The 24,699-nt window shown below is 41.2% G+C and overlaps 1 protein-coding gene across 4 annotated transcripts; it reads left to right on the forward strand.

Annotated features, from left to right (window-relative positions):
• The first annotated feature begins 384 nt into the window (after window positions 1–384).
• LOC130190174 (HMG box transcription factor BBX) lies at window positions 385–24,342 on the forward strand. Of its 4 annotated transcripts, none has more exons than XM_056409452.1 (16): window positions 385–468; window positions 3,079–3,156; window positions 9,313–9,484; window positions 10,051–10,308; window positions 11,820–12,024; window positions 12,105–12,172; window positions 12,301–12,375; window positions 13,421–13,501; window positions 15,100–15,165; window positions 15,753–16,614; window positions 16,701–16,833; window positions 17,139–17,290; window positions 17,467–17,556; window positions 17,903–18,100; window positions 18,748–18,943; window positions 20,108–24,342. In XM_056409452.1, the coding sequence occupies exons 3-16, from the start codon at window positions 9,326–9,328 to the stop codon at window positions 20,184–20,186; spliced, it is 2,622 nt and encodes an 873-aa protein (XP_056265427.1). In that variant the 5' UTR covers window positions 385–468; window positions 3,079–3,156; window positions 9,313–9,325; the 3' UTR covers window positions 20,187–24,342. The 4 variants fall into 4 exon arrangements, with proteins under 4 accessions (XP_056265427.1, XP_056265450.1, XP_056265436.1 ...); XM_056409475.1 differs by having other exon boundaries at window positions 10,054–10,308; XM_056409461.1 differs by lacking the exon at window positions 385–468 and adding an exon at window positions 1,708–1,796.
• Window positions 24,343–24,699: the final 357 nt, after the last annotated feature.

Consider the following 24,699-nt stretch of genomic DNA (forward strand, 5'->3'; position numbering starts at 1 on the left):
CGAAGACAGTCGCCAGTTAACGAGCCCCCTTTATAATAATTTTAAAAAAACGAAAGACCCAGTGCTCAAGAGATTGGACAGGCTATTGTCGCATTATTTAGGAGATTACGAATACACCGTGAAATAGCACCAAATCAATGTAATTCTACTACTGAGCACTCCAGAAACAAGTTAAGTTTACATTATCCTTATATTGAAATATTTAGGACGAAATCTTCTACACGTGTCCTAAACATTACATTTGAGGACGTTATACTGATCTCAAAACAGCAGAATATAACGTCGCCTTCCATTGGTGAAATCAAAGTGTCCATCAAAAGGAGTAGCCACTCACAGGCCGCTTTACATGACGGGCTGGATGTGTTCAATGTATACAGTATGCTGCAAAACTGTTGATAATTTCACGGCTAAAGCCTTTTCGGGACATTTAAGCAACTGGCCGCCGGTTTCCGATATTGCTGCTGACAGGTATGTACTGTTGAACTATAGCGACACACGCCTGTGGAACCATTTGTATCAGTTATCACGCGCACAAACACCCAGGAAACAAGTAGTTACTAAACTGAGACGGATTGGAAGCCGCGTTTAGGGAATCCTTTTCAGGGCTTTCTGTCGCAGCCGGCAGCTTTCCGGGGACCTCCGTCCGCTGGACTGTGGTCGGAGGCGAACTTAAGTCAGGGATGTGGTTCGCGAGTACAGGCCAGTCAGGCGACGAGCACTTTGCGAACCGGGGGAGGGGAGGCATACCGAGCTGAGATGAGAATTTTCTCCCACCTCGAGGAAAACGAAAGTGCTTTCTCTCACATCATATGACTGAACAAGTGTGTATTTCTGCCGGAATGAACGCTTCGTGGTGGTACTTTTGTGGGCTGAGGTCGTTGAATGTGTCGCCTTCGTTGACAGTCAAATTCGTCATCTAGCGAAGTGCTGCGTTTCTGTACCAATGTCAAAGTACACAGAATAACTAAGAAGACTTCCGGTTTACATTTTGAAAATAAAGGCATGCCAATCTACCTTACTTCATGCAAATATCAATGTGCCAGTGTTTATTTGTTATACCGTACGGATATACATTTAACTGGCATCAACATTATACTTACCAACAAAGCAAATTGGGCATAAGTGTTCCCAAGACTGCCCCGGACCCCAAGTGGCCCCGGTAGTCCAATATTCTCAGTGTCGAATTTGGATCTTACACATTTTGTAAATGTGCTCTATAGTATCATAATTTGTTTGGGGGTGGAATAGTTATTCTTCTGTGTACTCTGACTAACACACTCCATTGATGCCCTTTTTTCACTTTACACTTTAAAAAAATATATTTTTGTTCTGTCATGTGTTGTCTTAATGCCTTTTATGTCTCATGTAAAACACATGTAATTACTTTGTTGTCGAGAAAGGTTGTCAATCAAACAAAAAAATTAACTCTGCAGAAATGATTACGACACAATTACTTCAAAAAGACAATCTGCCTATTTTTTTGGGATGTAAAACAAATGCTGCTTTAAAAAAAGTTTATGGCATAAGCTGTTTTGACAGAATCAATTTCTCGTTATACTTATTTGATGGCCACATACTCTAATGTAAATTGGCTTAAGAGACGTCGACAACGTTTCTTTTTTATTTTGGTTACAAATCGCTGTGCTTCCGGTTTGCGCGTGTCGTATTTTGACGCACTTGACATATCTGTGTTCAGTACAGCCAGTGCTGAACTGTTATGATGTGTCAATAAGTTAAAAAGGTGGACGGTACCAACGATGAGAGGGCCCCCCCGGTACCTGAGCGGGATAGCAGAGGTACGTTCAGACAGTAAGCAGGCGGTCATCACAGAGAACTTGTGGCCGGGTTCATTTCCCGTTGAAACCCGCTCGCTATCTTCGAAACCTCTGTCGGTCTCTCCGAACAATTGTTATTATCGCGGCTGTGGACATGATGTCCGCCTGCTGCCTGCGCTCCCTCGTCTGTCTGTTTCCCATCGACATCTCATTGATAACCGACGTTCGAACTCGGACCGCGTTACCGCGTTGCTCCAATATGTCCACACTGGTGTGTGAGATCTCCGTGTAAAATGAACGGCAAAGCAACTGTTCCCCCCCCTCTTCCTCTCCGCATCAAACACACAGACGCAAGCCCTGCGTTGTGCGTTGTCCGAGTGTTCGGACTCAGTCCCGTCCCCGGGTTTCGTCGGCTGCTGCTCGAGCCGCTTGTTCTGTTTCGGAAACCATTGCATGTTTAAACCGTCACACCTCCAGTTCGCTGGCTCTGGAGCTAGCGAGCTAACTAGCTACTTTTATTCCTAGTAACACTGCTCGGAAATGGAGCCACTGGCCAGCCGACTGCTGTAGACAGATGCACGTGCCCGTGCAGAACATCCCCAGTTTAATTAATCACTGTGGATGTTTTCTCCCCGGAGTGGGAGACATTTCGACGACATTGTCATCGGGGAGTTTGACAGGAGTGAAATATCCCCACCACTCTACTGTACTTGGGGTTTCTCCTCCAACCCAAAGCAAGATGGACTCTCGTTCGGCTCGTCCGTCTTGTCATAGCTCAGATCGACATTTTTGCACGGAGATGAAAATGTGTGCTTAGAAGGTGGGAGCACGTCCAAGTGGGCACAGACGCCTCGTTTTATTCACGCGGCTCGCGCTATTTAGTGCCGCTTATTGTGCGCGAGAAGCTCGACAGCGGAGGGACTCTTCGAGACGGAGTGTCCGATCGGGCATCAGCAGCTTCACCTGAGACTAGAACCACCGTGAGACCTGTGCGCGGGGAAACGCTCCACTCAGCCGATGTGTGAAGTGTGTCCAGTGGTCGCGGGGTTCTGGCCTCCATGTTTTGGTGTTGGCCACAAGGGCGGATCGACTGCGCGATAGAGGTGATCGGTAATCAGATCAGACAAAATGTCCCACCGTACTTTGAAGCGGACGAGGTCTCGTGCTCCGCGCCGTCTATCACCATTGCTCTATTAAAGTTGCTTTGCATACATTAGTCCTGCAGCCGAGCTTGCGTTGCCGGAGGATTGTTGCAGAGATGACCGTGTAACGCATGACTGAGAGTGTGTCTTGTATTTTATAGGTCATCGTCATTGCATGACAAAGGCTGTGGCAGATTCATCTTCATCACTCATACAGCATTTCCATAGCTTTTTCTTCTGTAAGTATCCCTGTTTTTCCACTCAACATTCATAATTACACACATGGGCATCTAGTCAGGGTGATGTCCAGAAGAATATGTGGAATAACTCATTCAATGATTGGCTAATTTAATTTGTGTCATAGAGGCAGAACAAGTGCAAACATGTTGAGGACAAACTAAAAATAGGAAATTGTACAGAGATGTTTAGTTAATTGGTAATTACACTAATGTGTATCTGTGCAGAACATTATTATGTGAAGTTTATATGAAGAGAGCATGGCTGTTATGTGCATCTTTGTTTCTACAAATGGTGTTGTTAGAGCAATTATACTTTTACTTTCATTTTGTTTAGCTGAATGAGTTATAATGAGTACAACAGCTTCAAACCATTATGAGTGCAAGGATCGAAGATGCATCACATCCAAATATTGTACCTTAGTGTGATTTTTCCATGATATCTAAACTCTTCTAATGAATTATGGACCCATTCCATTAGAATGTGGCAGCATTTGCATAACTAGTGACTTGTCTGCAGCTAACTGGCCATTTTCTGTTGTGACTTTGTTCCTGTTATCTTTCTCTACAAAAACTAGCCGAGGAAAGCTCAAAGAAAGCACAGAGTCTACGATTGATCATGTGCAGCTCTTGTACTGACCAGTAACAGAGAGGAACATGTTGACCACTAGTCAACAACACTGACTAGAACCCTGTTTGTCAGATTCAAATCAGTAGTCCTGTGATGTTTTCTTCCCTCGCATTTAGAACCCGACCAACACTGGATTTCTAAGGCCGATACAGATAACATAAAATAATTTCGCTATCTGTATATATATATAAGAAGTTTCACTGATGTCAGTTTAGTATTGAACTGTAAAATACCCTCCATTACTAGAGATAAACCACATTTTCTTGGCCGATTCCAACTTTATATCTTTGAACGCAAATTGACAGCAAGGCTCCAGATTCACTTTTTTCACCACTGTCCCCAAACAATTTTTTAGCTGTTGGGGAAAACAGTCAAACATTTTACTTTGTTCTTGTTATCTACAGTGGTTATCTGCATAAACACACACAATTCAAATAAATATGGTATACATTATAGTATTTTCATTGTAATACATCCATTGATAAAAACAAGTATTGTCATTAGTACTTTTGATGATGTATTATAAGCTGCTAGAAGGGGTTGGACAGGTCAACCTTTGGTAACGGTGAGCTATCTTATGATAGGCGCCTGGGTTGTTTTAAATGTTTTAAGGTTGTTCCTCTATGGCTTAATTTGGACTTCCAGTTGTGATGACAAACAGAAGACAGTGTGCCTTTTTCATTCAAGCGGTGTGCCGACATAAAGCTCACAAGTGGAGGCGGCACACTTGTTTAAATGTAACCGCAAAAACAAAACAAATATATATATATATACACATGATATGTAATGATGAGTAATGTGTGTGTATATATATATATATTATATATGTGTGTGTATATGTATATATATATATATATATATATATGTGTGTAAATATATATATCGCGAAAGAGGCCGGACCAATGAGGCCAGGTCTTTGAGTAAGAGGCACATAGAAGGAGGCTGGGCTATTGGGAAGGAGGCCAGGCCCAGGCCAGGCACTGAATGCAGGAAGCAGGTGCAAGGAGGTAGGATCCAGGAGCCAGGACCAGCTTCAGACACAGCCAGGTCCAATGGATCCTAACTACTACGGGGAAGAAAAAGTTAGTAATGTGCAATGGAGAGATGTAAAACTGTTCATAAGGAGAGAGAGACAAGGAGAGAGGCGCTTAGTGTATTCTAAGATGTCCCCCAGCAGCCTATAAGCCTATAGCAGCATATCTAGAGGCTGGACCAGGGCAAACCTGATTCAGCCCTAACTATAAGTGCTATCGAAGAGGAAAGTCTTAAGTCTACTTTTAAACGAGGTGACTGTGTCTGCCCCCCGGACTGAAGGTGGAAGCTGGTTCCATAAATAAGGAGCTTGATAACTGAAGGCTCTGGTTTCCTTCCTACTTTTTAGGACTCTAGGAATCACAAGTAACCCCATATTTAGTGAGCTCAGCTCTGTAGTGGGGCAATATGGTACTACAAGCTCCTTAAGATATGATGGAGCATTACCAATCAAGTCTTTGTAGATGAGGAGAAGAATTCTAAATGTGATTCTTGATTTTACAGGGAGCCAGTGCAGAGCAGCTAGTACAGGAGTAATGTGATCTCTTTTCTTAGTTTTAGTGAGTAGACGAGCTGCAGCATTCTGGATCAACTGGAGGGACCTAAGAGACTTATTAGAGCAGCCTGATAATAAGGAGTTGCTGAAATCTAGTCTAGAAGTAACGAACGCGTGAACTTACTTTTCTGCATCGCTTTGAGACACAATGTGCCTGAGTTTTGAAATGTTACATAGATGAAAAAATTCAGTCCTTGAGATTTGTTTTACGTGGGAGTTAAAGGACAAGTCCAATTCAAAGATAACACCAAGATTATTTACAGTGGTGTTGGATGCCAGGTTCAATGCCATCAACAGAAACCACATCACCAGATAATTGATCTCTGAGGTGTTCTGGGCCGAGATGTCTGAGTTTAACATCAGGAAGTTGCAGGTCATCCATATTTGTATGTCTTTAAGACATGCTTGAACTTTAGCAAGCTGGTTGGTCTCTTCTGTTTTGATTGATAGATATAATTGAGTATCATCTGCATAACAATGAATGTTTATGGAGTGTTTCATGATAATATTGCCCAAAGGAAGCATATATAAGCTAAATAAAATGTATCCAAGCACAGAATCTTGTAATTAACGTTGGTGGTCATCGAGGCTTCATCGTTTACAAATTGAGATCGAATAGGATTCAAACAAACTTAGTGCTATACCTGAAATGCCAATCGACTGATCCAGGCTCTGTGATAGGATGTCATGGTTAATGGTGTCGAACGCAGCACGAAGGTTTAACAAGACCAGTACAGAGATGAGTCCTTTATCTGATGCCATTAGTAGGTCATTTGTAATGTTCACCAGTGCTGTCTCTGTGCTGTGGTGTTTTCTAAATCCTGACTGAAACTCTTCAAATAAACTATTATGATGTAGAAAGTCACACAACTGATTTGCGACAAATTTCTTAAGGATCTTAGAGAAGGGGAGGTTAGAGGTCGGTCTGTAGTTAGCCAACACCTCTGGATTAAGAGTGGGCTTCTTCAGAAGAGGTTTGATTACAGTTACGTTGAAGGAATATGGTACATGGCCTGTTAGCAAAGACATGTTGATAATATCCAACAGAGAGGTACAAATTAAAGGCAAAACGTCTTTAAGCAACCTCGTAAGGATGGGGTTCAAGAGACTGGTAGACTCTTTAAAAGTAGAAACCGTTGAAGACAATTGGTCAAGGTCAATGGAAGAAAAGCTATCCAAATATACACCACATACATCTGTCTCCAAGGCCACTCCTCTTGAGGGCCTATCGGCACTGGGTGAGGGCAAGAGATTATTAAGCTTGTATATAGTAAATAGTTTGAATCTTTTCATTGAAAAGGCTCATGAAGTCATTACCACTGAGGTCTATAGGAATACACGTCTCCACAGAGCTGTGACGCTGTCAGCCTGGCTACAGTGCTAAAGTGAAACCTGGGGTTGTTCTTATTTCTCTCTATTGCTGATGAGTAAGGCTGCTCTGGAATTATGGAGGGCCTTCTTATATGTTTTAAGACCATTTATCCAAACTAAGTGTGATTTTACTAAATAGGTCGAATGCCATAAGCTTTCAAGGTTTCGTGAGTCTGAGGGTTAAACTAGGGAGCAAACCTCCTTTACCTCATCGCCTTCTTCTTCAGAGGGGCCATCGAATCCAGTGTCATTCTCACTGAGCCTGTGGCACTATCAACGAGATGATCAATCTGGGACAGACTAAAGCACAGGAGTTCTCCGTCACATTGTGATGTGGTATTGAATGAAATGCAGAAGGAATCACTTCTTTAAATTTAGCTACAGCACTGTCAGTTAGATATCTGGTGTAGAAACTTTTCACTAACGGTGTACACTCCGATAGTATAAACTCAAAGAGTATGAGGTAATGGTCTGACAGAAGAGGGTTCTGTGGGAAGACCTCAATGTCAATGCCACATGCAAGAATAAGGTTGAGGGCGTGGCCAAAGCAGTAAGTGGGTTTCTGTACTCTCTGACAGAAGCCAATCGAGTCCAACAATAAGATAAATGCAGCACTCAGGCAATAATTATCAACATCGACGTGAATATTAAAATCTTCTACCATAATAACTTTCAGTTTTAAGAACTAAACTTGATAGAAACTCTGAAATTCAGATAGAACTTCCAAATACGGACCTGGTGGACGGTACAGCATTAGTAGACCATGATTTGAGCGTAAACCGTATCAGATTCAATCTCTAAGTCACTAGTGAGCCCATCAGTTTTAAAGGGCCATCCTTTGTAGCCCTGTGCCGTGTTACCCACGGGTCCCACCATAGAGGAGATCCTCCAAGGCAAGTTAAGGGAGAAAAGTAGCATAGTAATTAAGGCTAATGAAATAATTGTCAGTGGGGGGATTGTTTGGCTTCTTCACTTGCTCCCCTTGCTCCTGTTAAATCAAACCAAATATAGACAAGCTGCATTTGACAGGTTTAAAGAGGCTTTCATGATGCCTTAATGTGACAGGGACAGAGAGCGTTGCCTGTTTCAGCATTTTTATTTATATTACTGCAGCTGGAAGCCAGAGCTCTACTCACATTGCTAATTATCTTTAATAACCATGACAGCACTGAAAAGCACATTTGGTCTACATTTATTACATATATGTTTCTCAGGATCATAACTGTATTTACATTTATGAACCTCTTTTGGAAATACAACATGATTATTTATTTATACACGGTGTCAATGTAATACTTAAAGAGTACATTTCAACACTCAGTCAGTGAACTTATGGTCCTTTTATCTTTAGTGTTAAAGTTTCACTGAACATAGTGTTAACATCTCAGAGTTTACGCAACTCTGGTAAGAGTTATTATTTTACTCTACACTACACTGATAAATGTTCATTTTGATTAACACCAGTCTAAGTTTCAAATATAAATAACACTTGTTATGTTATTGATATTTGACACTTGGACTAGTGTTAATCAAAATGAAGAGTTTTCAGTGTCGAATAATAACTCTTACCAGAGTTGCGTTAACTCTGAAATGTAATTACATTACATTTAGCTGACACTTTTATCCAAAGTGACTTACATTCTTGTTACATTTATACACCGTAGACACAGCTACAGGGAGCACTTCAGGGTTAAGTGTCTTGCTCAAGGACACATTGCCTAGGGCGGGGATTGAACCACCAACCCCCTTATTGAAAGATGGACCTGCTAATCACTTACCCACAGTGGCTCTTTAACACTCTGTAGATGTGTTTACTGGCTGAGTGATAATGTACTCTTTAAGTGTTTAATTGACACTGCCAATTCTACTGTGTAGCTTTTGACTCGGTCACATTAGCCCTCTGCAATTCTGTATTTCCAGACATAAAAAATGCTTGAGTGTAAGTTGAACGCAGTATAGATTTATTCTAAAATGTTACTTCTGCTGAAATATCAATATTTGATATAAAAAAGTGATTTACAGAAATTCTTTCTAGAATTAATGTAATGAAACTCTATTTGAAAGGAGAAGGAGGGAGGGCGGAGCTTTCCAGAGTAACAGTGAAAGCAGTGAAACACTGGGCGTTTTACTCTTGCTCTAGTTGTAATGACTCTGGCTGAGTCAATTCACTTTGACACTGTATATTTTACACAAACATGTTTAACTCAGAATATGTACACCAACACTGGGGACTATTTACTCTTGCTATTGTTGTAATAACTCTGAAAGAGTCAATATACTTTAACAATTAATTTTTAACACTGGGGAATTTACTGTGTATAATAAATGCCATACCCATTGCATACCTGCTTAAATGTATTGAATGTTCTGGTCAGGTCAACTACACTACCACTAGTTACAGTTATACTGTCCTGTAACCATTACATATACACACTCATATTTAGTGGCCGTTGGTTTATTATCTGCTTTATTGAGAGAATAAATAAATAATGATGCCAGTTAGGATGGATGTTTTTACTCTGCATGTTTTGTATAGACATGTTCTTATGGTGTGCCCAATCTGTCGTAGGTGCGGTAGTACCATGAAGGGTGGAGGAAGGGGCAAGGAACCACCTGTTGCAGGGGAGGTCACTGGCAAGCGTCCCAAACGCAAGTGCCTGCAGTGGCACCCACTTCTCTCCAAAAAGGCTCTGGATTTCTCCGAGGAGGAGGAAGAGGAGGATGAAGAGGAGCTGCAGAAGGTGAGTGTAGTTCAAGGTTGATGGCACCCTGATGGGACAGAAAAATCTACTTCCTTCTTGGAGTCTTTGTGACTTCACGTCTCATAGGGTCCATTGGACCTGGCTGAAGCTGGTCCTGACCCCCTGCTTCCTGCATCCAGCTTTTGGCCTGGACCTGGTCCCCTTCCCAATGGCCCTGCCTCCTTCTCTGTGCCTCCTGCCTCCAAGGCCTGGCCTCATTGGTCTGGATCGTTGTCCATGCCTACTAATTATTTATAATTTAGTCATATTCATTGAATGTGTTGTAACTCTGTAATACTGTTCAGCTGTACACATCACATCTCTTGCTTCTGTCCATCTGTGGAGAGGGATCCTCCTCTGTTGCTCTCCTGAAGGTTTCATCCCTTTTTTCCCTGTGACAGGGTTTTTTCTGTTAGTTGGATTCCTGATCCGATGTAAGGTCAGGGATGTCGTATGTGTACAGATTTGAAAGCCCTCTGAGGCAAATTTGAGATTTTGCGCTATACAAAATAAACTAAATTTAACTGAATTGAAAACAATCTGATGGTTTCCCAACTTGTTCTCAGCAGCCAGTGCTGTGTGCCCAGGCCCAGGAGTCACATGTGCAGTGTGCAAGCACAACAGCGGAAGTGGAGGAGGACTCGAGTGAACAGCGGGCACGGCGGCCGATGAATGCCTTCCTCCTCTTCTGCAAACGCCACCGCTCCCTGGTGCGGCAGGAACATCCACGCTTGGATAACCGCGGGGCCACCAAGATCCTGGCTGACTGGTGGGCTGTGCTGGAGCCCAAAGAGAAGCAGAAATACACTGACATGGCCAAGGAGGTGACTCGTACACCTGCACTGACTTTATCTCTAACCATCCTTACAGTCGTGCTCCAGCACTTGATAGTTGAGAACATTATTTTCAATCTTTATTAGAGTTGGGGAAATATATATGTTGCGGATAAACACCTAGTTTTACTGCTGTTGTGTACAAAGTAAAAAATGTTTTGGCGCTAAAGAGCTAATCCAGCTTGATATCATCGTGAGATACTTTATGTTTCTGCCAACCATAACAACGCGGAGAAGGAAGTGTGTGAATAGACTGTACTTGTAACATTGAGCAAACTAACGTTAAATCCATATATGTTTACGTCTGGCGCTGTCACAAGCCTCTCGTCGTGAGTAGATGCACACTTCCTGATACGCTTGGCGGGAGCAGTTTCATGGAAATTTTGAGAACCGGATAACGATTTCTGAAAAGAGACTTTAGTGGACACGACTACAGACTCAATCCTCCATCGGTAGCACTGTCGCTTTTTTTTTTGTATCTACGTACATTCACTCAAGTACTGTACTCTCGTGCAATTTAGATGATACTTTCTACTCCACTACATTTCAGAATCAAATATTGGACTCTTCATTTGACTACATTTAGTATATGATACACAATGCATTGGTATACAGTCAATTAAACAAATATGAAGATTTGAAAGCTAAGATATTGAATGCAGGACTTTTACTTGGAATTTTTTTTTTTATTGTGGTATTCGTACTTTTACAGATGTAAATAATCATATAACCTTTTCCACCTCTGGTATTAATCAATGACAATGGCATTTTCATAATCTGTGAGTCATAACCTCTTCTCCTCCCCACCAGCCTCCAAGTAGTTTTCATAGCATTAGCACTAGTTTTTGCTCACAATCGCAAATGCAGCGAGAATTACGATCTTTCAACATTACACCTGTCTGAACTCCCCCTTCAACAGACATTATTGACAGATATTTCAGACCATTGGTGGGTTATTTATGTTTCCAGGCCCCTGTCAGCCAAATCTGACCAAAACCACAGCCACAACGCCCTGGTGAAACTCATCTACTGAATTCGGACTTTTTACCTTCGCATTGAAAATGCGGAAGGTTATGTTTTGATCGCCGTGTATTTATTTATTTATTTATTTATTTGTATGGGTGTTCCTCGCATAACTAAAAAAGTATTAAACCGAATCGCATGAAATTTGGTGGGATGATTGGTTATTATCTGGGGACCATTTGATTACATTTTGGGATCGATCGGGTCAAAGGTCAATGTCAAGGTCAAAATCTTCTTTTTACCATAGCGCGGTCAATTTTTATCCAATTGGCATGCAACTAATCCCAACATGTTCATAATTCAATGCCCAATCTTGTGATATGCGAAGGTATGCGCTCTACCGAGTGCCCGTTCTAGTTACTTTATGTTCTCATCAATCTTTCTTTTTTTTATAATGAAATACTTTGATGTGGACTTGATGATATGATAACAGGGGCTTCAAGGTTTCGCTTGTAATCTAATCAATTCTGTCCTTTCAGTACAAGGATGCATTTATGAAGGCGAACCCGGGCTACAAGTGGTGTCCCACCACCAGCAAACCAGTTAAGAGCCCTTCCTGTCAGCCAGTCAGCAACCCCCGCAAAAAAGTTTGGTCCTTCTCTTCCAACTCAACCAAGGAGTCCTCCACTGCCAAAAAAGTGCCCAAAACTGAAAGCATGCCACAGTTAAACTTTTCCATGGCAGGTGTGTATAATACAACACGGTGTTTTCGGTGGCTATATGATAACGTGTTGGATTGTCTTTGTAACTACTGTCATTGTCAGATCCTACAAAGATGGGAGGCCTTAGCATGCTGCTGTTAGCTGGGGAACATGCCCTCACAAACAGAGAGGTAGGTCACTGCTTGAGGCCACCCATGGGTGAATCCTTGTCATCTGTGTTTTCTACAATATACTTTTTAATTGTCAGTTTGCTTTTTGTTTAGCTAACCAACTAACCTGTCATTGTTTACCTCTCTAGATCCCTTCCAGCACTAAACCTAGTTTACCTGACACAGCCAGCGAAGGGAACTCTTTTCCAGGGGATGAGGAAGAGGTTTGTTGTGAGACTTTACATTTTACACCAGATACTAGAGTTTGTGCTATATCTCTAAAGCAGGTCTGACTAGACTACATCAGTGCATACAACAAATACATATGTTGCAGTAGCTCTTGGTGGAAGGGTATTTACTCAGGTACCGGACTAATGTACAGTTTTGAGTATTATCATTTTATGTCTCTTCTAGATTATTAATATAGATTATGCTACACAGCAGTACTTAGAGAAGTTCAAACTAGCCCCACTTAATCAGCTGCACATTAAAATTATGCTTTCATGTTTCAATAACATAATTAATCTAATAATATAATGTTTTTCTGAAAGGTGCCGCCCTGGTCTATTTTTAGTTCCCACCATATTTATTTATCATAGTGCTGAAATAATTGTAGTCACTCTATTGTTTGATATTGTTGGGTGTTTTTGTTGACATGTTAAAGATTCACTTACTGGCTCAGAGTGACTGCATATTTTTTTTCCCATTTCATTGATATCTAACTGATCCCCTAGCAAAGTGCCATGCAAACTGTGCACATATTCTTTTAAACAACTTTTACAAAGAATTTTAACATTAACATTTGTTTTAAAAGTGTGTGTGTTTTATTAAGATCGGTGGTGTGACTAGTGTTTGGCTAAAGACACTTAACCCTTGTGTTGCCTTAGGGTCATTTTGACCCGAATCAATATTACACCCTCCCCCCGCCTTAGGATTAATTTGACCCCATTCAATGTTTCATGTCGGTGTTCTTTCGGTAGTCAACAAACAAACATAAAGTGCCTCACACTTAAACTTGGAAAACAATATTAATTCTAATAATTTTCTGGAGGTTTTAATTGCTGGCGTCAAATTGAACCCAAAGGGTAAAATATGTTAGTAAATATAAAGGTAACAGGAGGGTGAAACATTGAATCGGGTCAAAATGACCCAAAGGCGGGGGGAGGGTGTAATATTGATTCGGGTCAAAATGACCCTAAGGCAACACAAGGGTTAAAGACTGATTTGTGATTTAATAACTGTTTTTGCTTACCCCATCTCAACCTATAGATGTTGTCTGGCACAATACCGAACAGAGTGCCTGACCGTACTGAGAGCAGGGTTAAGAGTGCCTCTTCCACACTGGCAGAGGTATGACTAAATGTTGAATCATGAATGATGCACCACTTATCATAACTGAGTTTCTGTTCTACAGCTTCTCTAGTAACTGTGGTTCATGACAGTAACAACTTTTAAACAGTAGCTGTCCTGTCCTTATACCTTTTGACATATATTTGTCAGATCCAGTGGGCCTCCCTCCAGTCGCTGCAAACACAAAGCTGATACTAATCCATCAGGTCAATGGACCTGTACTTGTAGAGTTCTTTTCTAGTCTTCCGACCACTCAAAGCACTTAAGCACTACATGACACACACATTCAAACACTGATGGGCGGGGCTAAAGTTCCACCTGCACATCAACAGTAACTAACATTCACACACATTAGGCACAGCTACCTCTCGGTAGAACCAAAATAATCACTGCTTTACTAGAAAATGGCAAGAAAATGATCTGCATAGCCATTTTAGTGTCACCCTTTGCACACAATTTATCCCAAACGCAATCGCCTAACAGTTTGACGTGACAACATGTGCTGAGCAAATACAATGTGCTTTAAAAAAATTAGCTCAAAGATATTCAACTTTTGTAACTTATACTGCATGGCAAACTTCAGAGGCTCGGATCCAAACCTGACTTCTGACCAGTCAGCTCACTGGAAAGATGAAGTCATCAGGATCCTGACGGGGACAAAATACTTGTCAGTGAAGTGATAATAAATCCTTAGTAATAGATATTTTAATACATCAGCTTTCTATGTGTCCTCTCTGAGCTTCTAACAAACACAGAGATAGTTCACCTCACAAAATATGCAAATGATGACTCACTCCATCAATTCAATTTTTCAATTCAGTTTATTTGTATAGCCCAATTTCACAAATTACAAATTTGTCTCGGAGTGCTTTACAATCTGTACACATAGACATCGCTGCCCCAAAACCTCACATCGGCTCAGGAAAAACTCCCAAATAACCCTTTAGGGGGAAAAAAGGGAAGGGTTATGTGAATAATCATCACATAACCCGTCATGTTATTCAATCTCTATCAGAATAACATGACGGGTTATGTGATGATTATTTGAAATTAAAAAGGCCTTGGTTGTCTTTTATTAGAAAAAGAATCCACACCCTGTTAATTAGCTCCCATGATAATAAATACATCATATCCTCTCGGTAAACGTGAACTGCTTTCCTCTCTTCTCTCTACCTCTAATAATTTTGACATTTATTCTTGTGTTTTGAAATCTTATTCTGATTTAGTTCTATGGTTTAGATTTGATACATTTCACCTTGTTGAATATCCTTTTGCTGTAGCGTTATGAGATTATTTTCCAGCTGGTGTCACTGTTTCCTCTCATATCTTACTAAAACATGGTATTGTATTGTAAAACCCTGAGAGCACAGAGCCAGTTGATGGCCATCTTCATGATGCTGGTCCTCCATTAACACCAGTTCTAGACTCAGTGAGGCCAGGTTACCTAAAGAGATCAGGCCCTAGCTTTATTCTGTCCTACTAGAACAGTAAGCACGGTGACATCTGATAGAGACAGTCAATATTGCTGAATATTAATGCCATCTGCAAAAAGCTGAGCAGTATGATCTCATAAAAAACATGTTACTGTATGTTCACAGTCATCTCTCTCTGCGGCACCTGAAGGAAAACCCTGCAGACAGTCTGCTCTCTTCCAGCTTGCTGAGGTAAAGCATTCCACAGTTTGACCACAGTAACACCGTGGCGCTTTATTTAAGAACTGGAGATTGCTCAACTTTCAAAACACCCATTTTACCCGATCACATAAGTTATCGTTCACGTTAGAGATTGAAATATTGTAAAAATGTGATGAAGCTGACACGGTTTGTCTGGTTTATGAGATACAACTAGACAAGAGTCTGTTAGCTGAGAGCGAACATTGACGATTTGTCAAGTTTAGTGATGGAAGTCTTCTCTGTGACGTTTGCTGTTTATTTTGACACAATGTGTCTTTTTATCCATATACTCAAAAGTAAAGTTTATGGTTTAAAAGTAACTGTAATAAGTATCCAAATGAATCGTTTACTAGCGTTGATTTTATTAATGCAGACAATAGATCACATAGAACAACTGTGTTTTATCATTCGCATAAATCTGATTCTGTCATGTGACACATGATCATTAATGCTATCAGTATATACGTGTTTCTAAATATCTGCTCGAAAGAATGTTGCAGTGTTTTATTAGGTGCATAGACTCTTGTCACTTTATGCCGCTTCGTTTACCACTGGGTTCTTTTGTTGTGTTGGTAAAGATGTGCTTAGCGTCTGAAGCTGGGACGATGGACTCCGCAGTGTCTCAGCAGCCTGAGGACAGCTCCTCTACAGCCTCTCTCCAGAAAACCACAATCAAGCCAGAGATCAAGGAGGAGACAGAAGACGGAGAGGACTGTCCCCCCGCCTCTCATACATCGGCCCCCTCACCTTCGCTCTCCTCTGTCACTTCTACCTCCACCCATGCCACCCCCCCACAACTCTGCAGCCAAAACGCACGTGTCAAAAACAAGAGCAAGAAAAAAGAGGTGGCTAAGTCCATCGATACCGGTGAGACCCCATGCCAGGCAAAGAAGATCTTCAAGAAGTGTAACCCGGCGGTGTCAAACGTGGACAGTGTCTTCAGTACGATCGAGGCAGTGGCCAAAGGGGCCTGGAACGACACGGAGGAGAAGCCCAAGAAGAAGATCCAGAGCAGTCCTACTGGTGGGAACTCAGGTGTGCCCAAAAAGAAAAGTAAGCCCAAAGTCAAGGCCTTGGTCCAAGACAAAGAGGAGGAGATGGAAGAGGACAGCAGGCAGTGTGGGCAGCACAATGCCTCTGAGGTGGAAATGACAGAAGATACGAGTGATGTCAGTCCCAAGACCCAGGCAGAGGAAGCAGGTATAGGAAGCACAGAGCTGCAGGGCAGCATGGCAGAGCCCCACCTGTCCTCCTGCAGCCCCTCCCCTGCTAAGCTCAAAGAGGAAGACAAGGGAAAGGAGAGGTCGAGTGAAGGAACCTGTGACTCCAACACAGAGAGCCATGGCTCCAGGAAGTCAGAGCGGAGCTGTAAAGGCGCCCTGTACAAAACCCTCGTTTCTGAGGGAATGCTGACCTCCCTGAGAGCCAACATCGACCGAGGTATCTATTTTGATTCTCGGCTAACTGAGATTTTATGCTTGGTCTCTTCCTATTTGTCTGAAGTGGTGTATGCATCGTGTGTGCAGGTAAAAGAGGTGCTCTCCGTGCCTCTGATCATGATGCAAACTGGAGTGATGACAGCTGGACAGTTTCTCAGATAGGACCTAATAACCCCAAGAAGCTGAAGAAGTCCAAGTCCAAAGAAGAATGTTCACAAGGGTGAGTCATGTCTCATTACTATGTTGTACTGTGGAGCATTTAGTACAGTCATCTTTATGCCTTGTATTAAACATACTAATTCAAATTGCGTGAAGAAAAGATAATATGGAATTGAGATGAAACTGGAAACTCATCCATTCTGTAGTAATCCTGGGTGTGAGGAAGATAGTCCTGATGCTCTCATTGTTTAAGATCCTTTTACTACCTCTGGAGGGGAACCTACTATATATGATGCGTTAACCTCTATATTGTTTTAATGTTAGATTATATGCTCAGTGATATAAACTCTAAACTTTACATGTCAGCCTAGGGAAACTGGAGGAGGAGTTTGAAAGGAAGTTTAACAGTCTGCCACAGTACAGCCCAATGACATTTGATAAGAAGGGGGCCGCTGTCACAAAGAAGAAGAAGCTTGACAGCGCCGTCGTCCAAGAGGACGTCTCTAAAGCTGGGAAAGGTAAGAACAGAACTAAAGAAATCTCTGCTTCATGTACTTTACTGTTCTTTAATATCTTCTCATCTCATCCATGTCCCACTCTGCATCTGTTGGTAGAGTCATGTTTTCTCTTTGTTAAAGACTCCATAACATAGCATTTCCATGCTCCTTTTTTTCTTTGTTTTTTGCTATATCAGGGCCATCTCCATGTCAGAAAAAGACTTCATTCCACAAGATTGTTAGGAAGCACAAACAAAAAAAGGAGAGACCAGGTGCAGTGGAAAAAGGTGAACTAGAACGTTGATTTTTGTGCAATATGAAGGAGGGTATTTACCAGATTCTATGTGCCGTTACCCATTACCACATTTGATATGCAACAGTCTGTATTTCCAATTTATGGCTTTAAAATTCCTTCTCGTGAAAAAACTACCTGAATTAAATGATGTACCTCACATGTTTCAGGTTGCACTATTTATTTGATAAAGGAATTAATATATTCTTAAGAAATATTCATTGAAATTAGCTGTTGAGGCCCGTGCGCCAACACTTTGATCTGGTGGAATCACAATGATACTAAATGAAAGAAGAAGTAACGTGCCTTCTTGTTTCTACCTCTGAATATTTTGTCCACAGTGGCGGTACAGAATGACTCCACGACGCTGGATTCAGCTTCGAGAGCCAAACCATGTGCCCCCGTTGCCATAATGTGCCCAGACATCCAGGCCACCGCTAGTATAGAGATGCTAGTTGGTAGCCAGAAGAGGAAGGCCAGGAAGACCAAGATCACACACTTGGTGCGCACAGCTGACGGCAGTGTGTCTCCGGTCGAGGGTGAGTGATGATCGATGGATCGGTACGAGTGGGATTAGAAAGACCCGTCTTCCTCTGTCTAATGTGTGGAAGGTTTAAAGTTTGAGCCAGAATGTACCACCGTATATTTGTGATTTAAATGAAACACTTTACAAATACAGTACAATTGATTATTGAATGTATGCAATTATTATTATTTCACTTCACTCTTCTTTTTTGAGCTGTATTTTTAGAACATTCCTGTATTGAGGAAAGTAGAACTGAGAGCTAGAGACAAACTCCACCAGCCAGAGACCTCTTCAAAATAAAGCTACATGTCCAGTTGATATCACAAGGCTTTAGAATTGTGACGAGACAACTGAAAATGTTCATTTAAAATGAACCAAGCTTAACCTCACAGATCCCTTGAAGCTATTTCTGATATTTTCCTGATAGTATAAGTGTGTTTTGTCATTTCTTTGTATATGGATTAGAGTTACCTGAAACTAGTGACTAGTTACTATGAAGATGTACTTTTACTAGCATGGCAGACACTATTGCATTAATCTCTTCCAATGCTGCTTTTTTAACATCGAAAAGATTGTATGAAAAGAAATGCTCTGCAACAGACTTTTGGATGGTGTTCCTTAAATTGTATCGATTGTTTGTTTGTTTGTTTGTTGTCCCAGAGGACAAAACCAGGGACCTGAACCAGGAAGAGGATAAGAAGCCATTACCACAACAGAATTTATGCAATGAAAAAGGGTTCCACGGTAATCCCGAAGCAGAGGAGGAGGCAGAGAGGAGCGCTGCACCACAAGAGCTACCTGCTTTCTTCAGCCTGGCGGCCCTCGCTGAGGTAGCAGCCATGGAAAATGTTCACAGGTAGAGAACACAGCTCAGCTTTATTACAACACTGTTGAGGAAGATTAATACATGTGCTAATTTCACGTAATGTGTGCCTCCCATCTAATCTTTATGTGTAATCTTTATGTGGCCATTCATTATCATGTTAAGTGATTTATAGACAATGTTATTGTCTGTAGACATACTTCAGCATTCAGTTCAGGTGTTCTGAAGGTAAGTTGTGTGAGCTACTTCTCCAGTATTAATATAGTAGATGGGAATAAAGCAATGTACTGCTGTAATTGCATTGCTCCCTATCTACTGTAGGTAAGAAGTACCTCATACAACTGCTTATAGTTTACACAACTATCCCTTCAAGTCAATGTCTCATTCTTTTGCTACTTTAATAGTCAATGTTTTTTGTTGTTGCAATTATTCTGTCTATTTACCATCTCTACCAATTACATGAAAACCAACTCATACGAGTGATTTCGGAGTAGTTGTCACATTCACAATCTTTTCCTACTGTCATGTGCTGAAACTCTTTATATTTAATTCTTGATGCTGGTCAATCTGAATTAATATAAATGTGACAATTCCTTTAATTCTGTTAAGAGACAAGCTCCAACAGACCCCCCCAGGGTCCTAATGCAGGGAACACACTCCATTAGGACACCTGACCGGCCGACTATCATCACCTGTAATATAATGGCTTCTGACCAGTCAGTCTCACTTCATGTCACGCCCCTCCCTCTTTGTTTGTCACAGTGAGGACAGCTGTAGGATGGTTCAAGTCCCCTAATGGGACTACTTGCACTGCTTAATACAGAATGTTACTTGTTCATCTGCCGATGTCCGACATCATAAAGCTATAAACCCTGAACAGATAGCTTTAAATAAGGATTTGATCAAAAGCCTCAAGTGTCTCCAAATGGGTTGAAATTAGCGATTTACAACAAGTTTATGCCGGTAAGAGGGTTTGCTGAATCGGACTTGGAACAGTCAAACAATCCTCACAGAGAAAAGTAACGGAGGTTTACGGTAAGAATTCATGTAGTACCTTTCTCAACTTCAACGACCAAAAAGAGAAAAAACGTAGCCGTGTGCAGAATTCCCTACTTGGTTTAATAATAAATCAATAAAACACTGGCTATTTGAAAAAGGTGTTAAAAAGTCTTTGTCTTCCTTAACATGGTGTTTCAGAGGGCAGAGAGGCTTGGCTGAGAATCAGACGAAGGAGCTGGCCCAGACGCCAGTCCTCATCTCCTGCGCTGATCAGTGAAGCTGCTGCTGCGATGAGAAGCCACAACATGGACGTTGGGAGTGGAGCTTTACTACCTACAGTGAAGGGAGACTCCGTCATGAAGCTTTGGACAGACTCCACCTCAACCTCGTGGTGAATTTGCTCAAGCCGGATTCATGGTGGGGGAGAGAGCCCCTCTCCTCCTCCCTGCTACTCGCTAGCTCAGTGTTTCCCCAGAAAGCCTTCCTTTGGTTTGAGTGAGGATGCCTTTCTGAACTCCTCTCACCCCCTTAGATGCTCCGTTTGGGCCTGTGGAAGAAGCACGCTGTCCCCCAGTGCATGGCTTCCCATATAGAGATGGTTATCATGGGTCTATTGTACACCGTTTTGTCAAATAGAGGCCATTTTTCAGTAAAGTCTTGCGATTTAAGAAGTAATAGCATATTAGGTTGGGTAAAAGATCCAACACTGCATTTGGTTTTCTAGACAAACACAGCTTTCTGTCACCTTTTTACCTCACACACACACGCCTACTGAAGAGCTCCCTCCTCCTCGGGTAGAATACCTCTGTATTTGAATAGTTCTGATCCTTTCCATTCCTTCCAGCTTTGACCCAAAATGACTAACCAGGGTAAATGATCATGATGGACAGACTTCCATTAACAACCACTTGCTGAGGGTGTCCCTGTGGTACACTAATCTACCAAGAATTCATGGTTGAGTATTTGATATGTAAGTTATGATGCTACTGTAAAACAGTGTGTGGTAGCTACAAATAATTGTTAGACTGGATGTATAGTAGACCTGTGCATACTTAACATCTAAGCTTGAGGTGACTAGAGCTGAGGGTGTTAGTTGTCCTGCTTATCCTTTAGTGCTCGGTTTACCGTGTCCCTGTCAGGCTTAGGAGACAGTAGGTCAGCTTTGAACCCTCGTGATGGTGAGGTTGTGTACAAGTGATTCAAATATAGCCTTATCCCACCCACCCAGACCTAGGACCAGCTTCTTGCTGGATGCCATGTCAGTCCTAAAGTCAGTGTAAACATTTTAAATAGTGAAATGCAGTTTTGTCAATACTTGATCTTATTGCAGTTTGCGTAGCAATTAGAAAGGTTAATTCCTTGTGTGCAACTTATTTCATGGAATAGGTGTTTTTAATGACATAAACACTGCACTAATTTGTAGCTGAAGCGTGAGTTGCTCTGGGAAGGGTAATAGAATGCCTTGTCTCCACCAGTCCCAGTGTTCTTGCACCATAGTGTCTTCCCCTTCCTCAGGACCTGGCTAAAGCCAGCCTCAGGCTCCACCATAAAATCATGGCAAGCTTGTTCATCCAAGTGAAATATTTGTATCATGAATTCATTTTATACTACATGTCTCATCAAATGAGTTATTTGAAAAAATAGAACAATATTGATTGAATGTTTTGAAATCCGACGTCTATGCTATGCGTCCTCACAGAGCTAATGGAGACAAGGCATTTGATAACAAATTCCCTTCTTTTGTGCTGTTGGCCTTTTGAGATTTTATTGCCACGTAAAGGTCTACTCAGAGGTCACATGTAATCATTGTTTAGAAATATTTATATTATTTAGATGCAACTCTGTGTCCTTTTGTTTTGTTTGGCTATGTTTTGTTAATGTCTGGTCCGAATCATTCCATTTCCATGCCTCTGTCATGGTCACACACTTGTTTCCAGTGACCCAACTGTCGGAGTGAGGAAAATCAGGAAGGATGCAGTTAAACTGCAGGTCTGTGGTTTTCCCAAGAAGCTGGAAGAGCTGCATGGAGGATAACTGAGAGCTGATACCCCTCACCTCCTTCCCAAGCATCCTTTTGTTCCTCTGTGTAGACCAATACTTAATTTATCACGTTTTAGATTCACATTTCTAACTTTTATAGCTCTTTGTTTTCTATTTAATCATTCTTCTGTTTATGTGTATGCGTTCATAATGCTCTTTTTACTAGGTCCTCTTTATGCTTTTTCCTGAGGTCAAGTTTACTGGATTAAGAATGTTGTCGAAAAAGATCCAGCTCACAGACGGTGAATGCGTCTATGCTTACCTGCTAAGCAAACGGGCACTGAGATAAGATGCACAGTCTTCTCACCTCTGGAGGTGTGTAATTGACTGCGACTGCGTCACCGTTTCTTGGATATGTGTCGGGACGTGTCCAGAGTTCTTCTGGACACTGAATGACAGGACAGATAAGAAATTAATGGGTCTTCGAGAGCTTGTGCGTCTCGAAATAGGACATTTTTCCTACATGTTATCAATGTTTTGCTGATGTAGGCCCTGCTGTGTGCAAATAGTACAGTACATGCTACACATCTATAATTCCTCTCCAAATTTGTCCTAATTATCTCACAAACTAACTGCAGATGTTTTCCAGTTTAAGGAAACCATGTTATGCTCAACGATAATCCTAATAATAAATGGTATATCTATTTTTTTCAGATACGAGAAGGATGGTATCATCCAAGCAGTAAACTGTATAGTTTTTCCACTGGTGGACGTCAGTGTAGTTCTTTGCAGAGACAAATAACTTGTCTTCCCCCAAGATAGAGATATATTTGCTTATAGCAAGTGAGTTTAAAGACATTTGCCAAAGAAAAGGGAAAGTTATATTCAAATAGAAATCCTGTTTTTAACACATAAAAAGAAGAAGAAAGAAAGCTGGCATAACAGTTGCACTGCATTTCCTAGCTGTGTAAATCTTCAGGTAACAATATCAGCACAATTCATCCTCTGTATCCAGTGGGATGTCCTCGTGTTTGAGCTCAGAGTTGAAATGAAGTGCAACAAAAAAGCACCACTCAATGCCTCTTTTATGATACAGTATTTGCACCTTACGTCCCAAACCAAAATGTTCACGGTCTTTGAAGATATCATTTTTACCCACTCTATTAAAATTATGCATTTTAACTATGTGAGAATCCAGTCAATAACATCCACACCCACATCCACCAAACAGCCATACTATACTGTCATCTCCCATCCCCTCACTTTTTCTATCTAGAAAATGCTTCTATAAAGTAAAAATTCCTATATTAGTTACCTAAATGACTATAATACCCTTTTGTGCTAGTACTGTCTTCTTGAATGTAATCATTTTGTACCTGTATTTTTCTAATTCAGTCTTGATTGTACTGTATGTATGCTATGATGGTATACTGTTCCTTCGGTGCATCGTTCGTTACAACAGACCGTTCTCATGACAGGATAGCTGCTGTGTTGCGAACTCAATGGAAACGTGTGGAGGTTTTAAGTCCAAAGGACTTCCTGTACTGTGTGAGCATTCATGAGACTGATAACAGAAAGATTCTTGGATTTTGAGTGGTGGGACAAACGTTTTCCCTTGGTTTGCTACTTCTTCTCTTTTTTTCCCCCCTTTGCAGTAGAAGTGAAAGTCTGATCAGGACAGTTTATAAAACGAGGACGCTCCTGCAGTCAGATAGAACAATTGAATGCTTGAGTTTCAACTTATTTATTACTGTTCCTTTTTATAGGTTTAGTTAAATAAAAAAATCAATAAAATATACAACTGAATATGCATCTATTTATACATGAACGTGTATAAGATAACCTACCCTTTACTGGAATATAGATCATGGCTTCCTTTTGATTCTTTTTTGTAACAAGGTTATGCCAGATCTTTAAAGTCTCTTTCCTCTGATAGTTTGTACAACCTGTGCTTAATCTAATTTATGCTACTGATGATCATCAAGACAAATGTGTTTCTTTGATTGTTACCGCCCAGTGGTTAAATGCAGCCTTGCCTTACTGGAACCCCTGCTTAGTGAGGGATCCCTCAGCCACCTTACCTCCCCTCCCACAACTCCTATGTCATAACACTGTTCGCTGATGCAACTATTATTCCTTTTACACTTTCTGCTGACGCAACTATTACTTCTTGAACACCTATTAAAATAACATCTATTGCATCTGTGTGAAAAGATGTGTTGTTCATGTTGCTTTGTTGAATGCGTAGGACTGGCCATGGCTCACTATTTCCTCACAGGATATATGCTGTGGGGGAAGACGAGCTCTTGAATGTCAGGACAAATCTCCCACAACAATGGATTGTAATGTTGGTTTAATGTTATTCCATTTATATTGCAGAATGTTACAAAATAGAACAGTCAGAAGTCGCTTCATATTTACATGTATTGCATTTTAATAAAATGTTGCAATAACTCAAACTCACAACTTACTCTACATCACCACACTATAGCCCATAACTGGGATGGCCAAACCACGGGCCACGGAATAATAATTTAAAAAACTACAATATGGCTTGAGAATATTTCTAATAAATTAAATGTGTACATTGCACATGCTAGTTTCAATACTATATGTCGTCTATATTCGTTGGTAAACTTAAGAAGTTAGCAAGAGATGTTAGATTAAAAACCCAGTTTAGTGATGCCAACCCCTTCCTTCGCTGCATTAGTCCCTCAAAGTCACCTGACCTCCCAGCGGACCGTGTGCGGTAAAGTGTACGGAAACGCAGTCAGAGTGGGCTCGGCAACAAACTCAATGCTGCCAGGAGT

Source organism: Pseudoliparis swirei, chromosome 3, assembly GCF_029220125.1.
Source record: "Pseudoliparis swirei isolate HS2019 ecotype Mariana Trench chromosome 3, NWPU_hadal_v1, whole genome shotgun sequence".
Classification (NCBI taxonomy): domain Eukaryota; kingdom Metazoa; phylum Chordata; class Actinopteri; order Perciformes; family Liparidae; genus Pseudoliparis; species Pseudoliparis swirei.

Excerpts from the sequence above, each read along its gene's own strand:
- LOC130190174 (XM_056409452.1), top strand. The coding sequence starts at position 9,326 with ATGAAGGGTGGAGGAAGGGGCAAGGAACCACCTGTTGCAGGGGAGGTC. Across the intron at positions 9,485-10,050 it reads ATGAAGAGGAGCTGCAGAAG|CAGCCAGTGCTGTGTGCCCA; the intron begins GTGAGTGTAGTT and ends ACTTGTTCTCAG. Across the intron at positions 18,944-20,107 it reads GCCATGGAAAATGTTCACAG|AGGGCAGAGAGGCTTGGCTG; the intron begins GTAGAGAACACA and ends ATGGTGTTTCAG.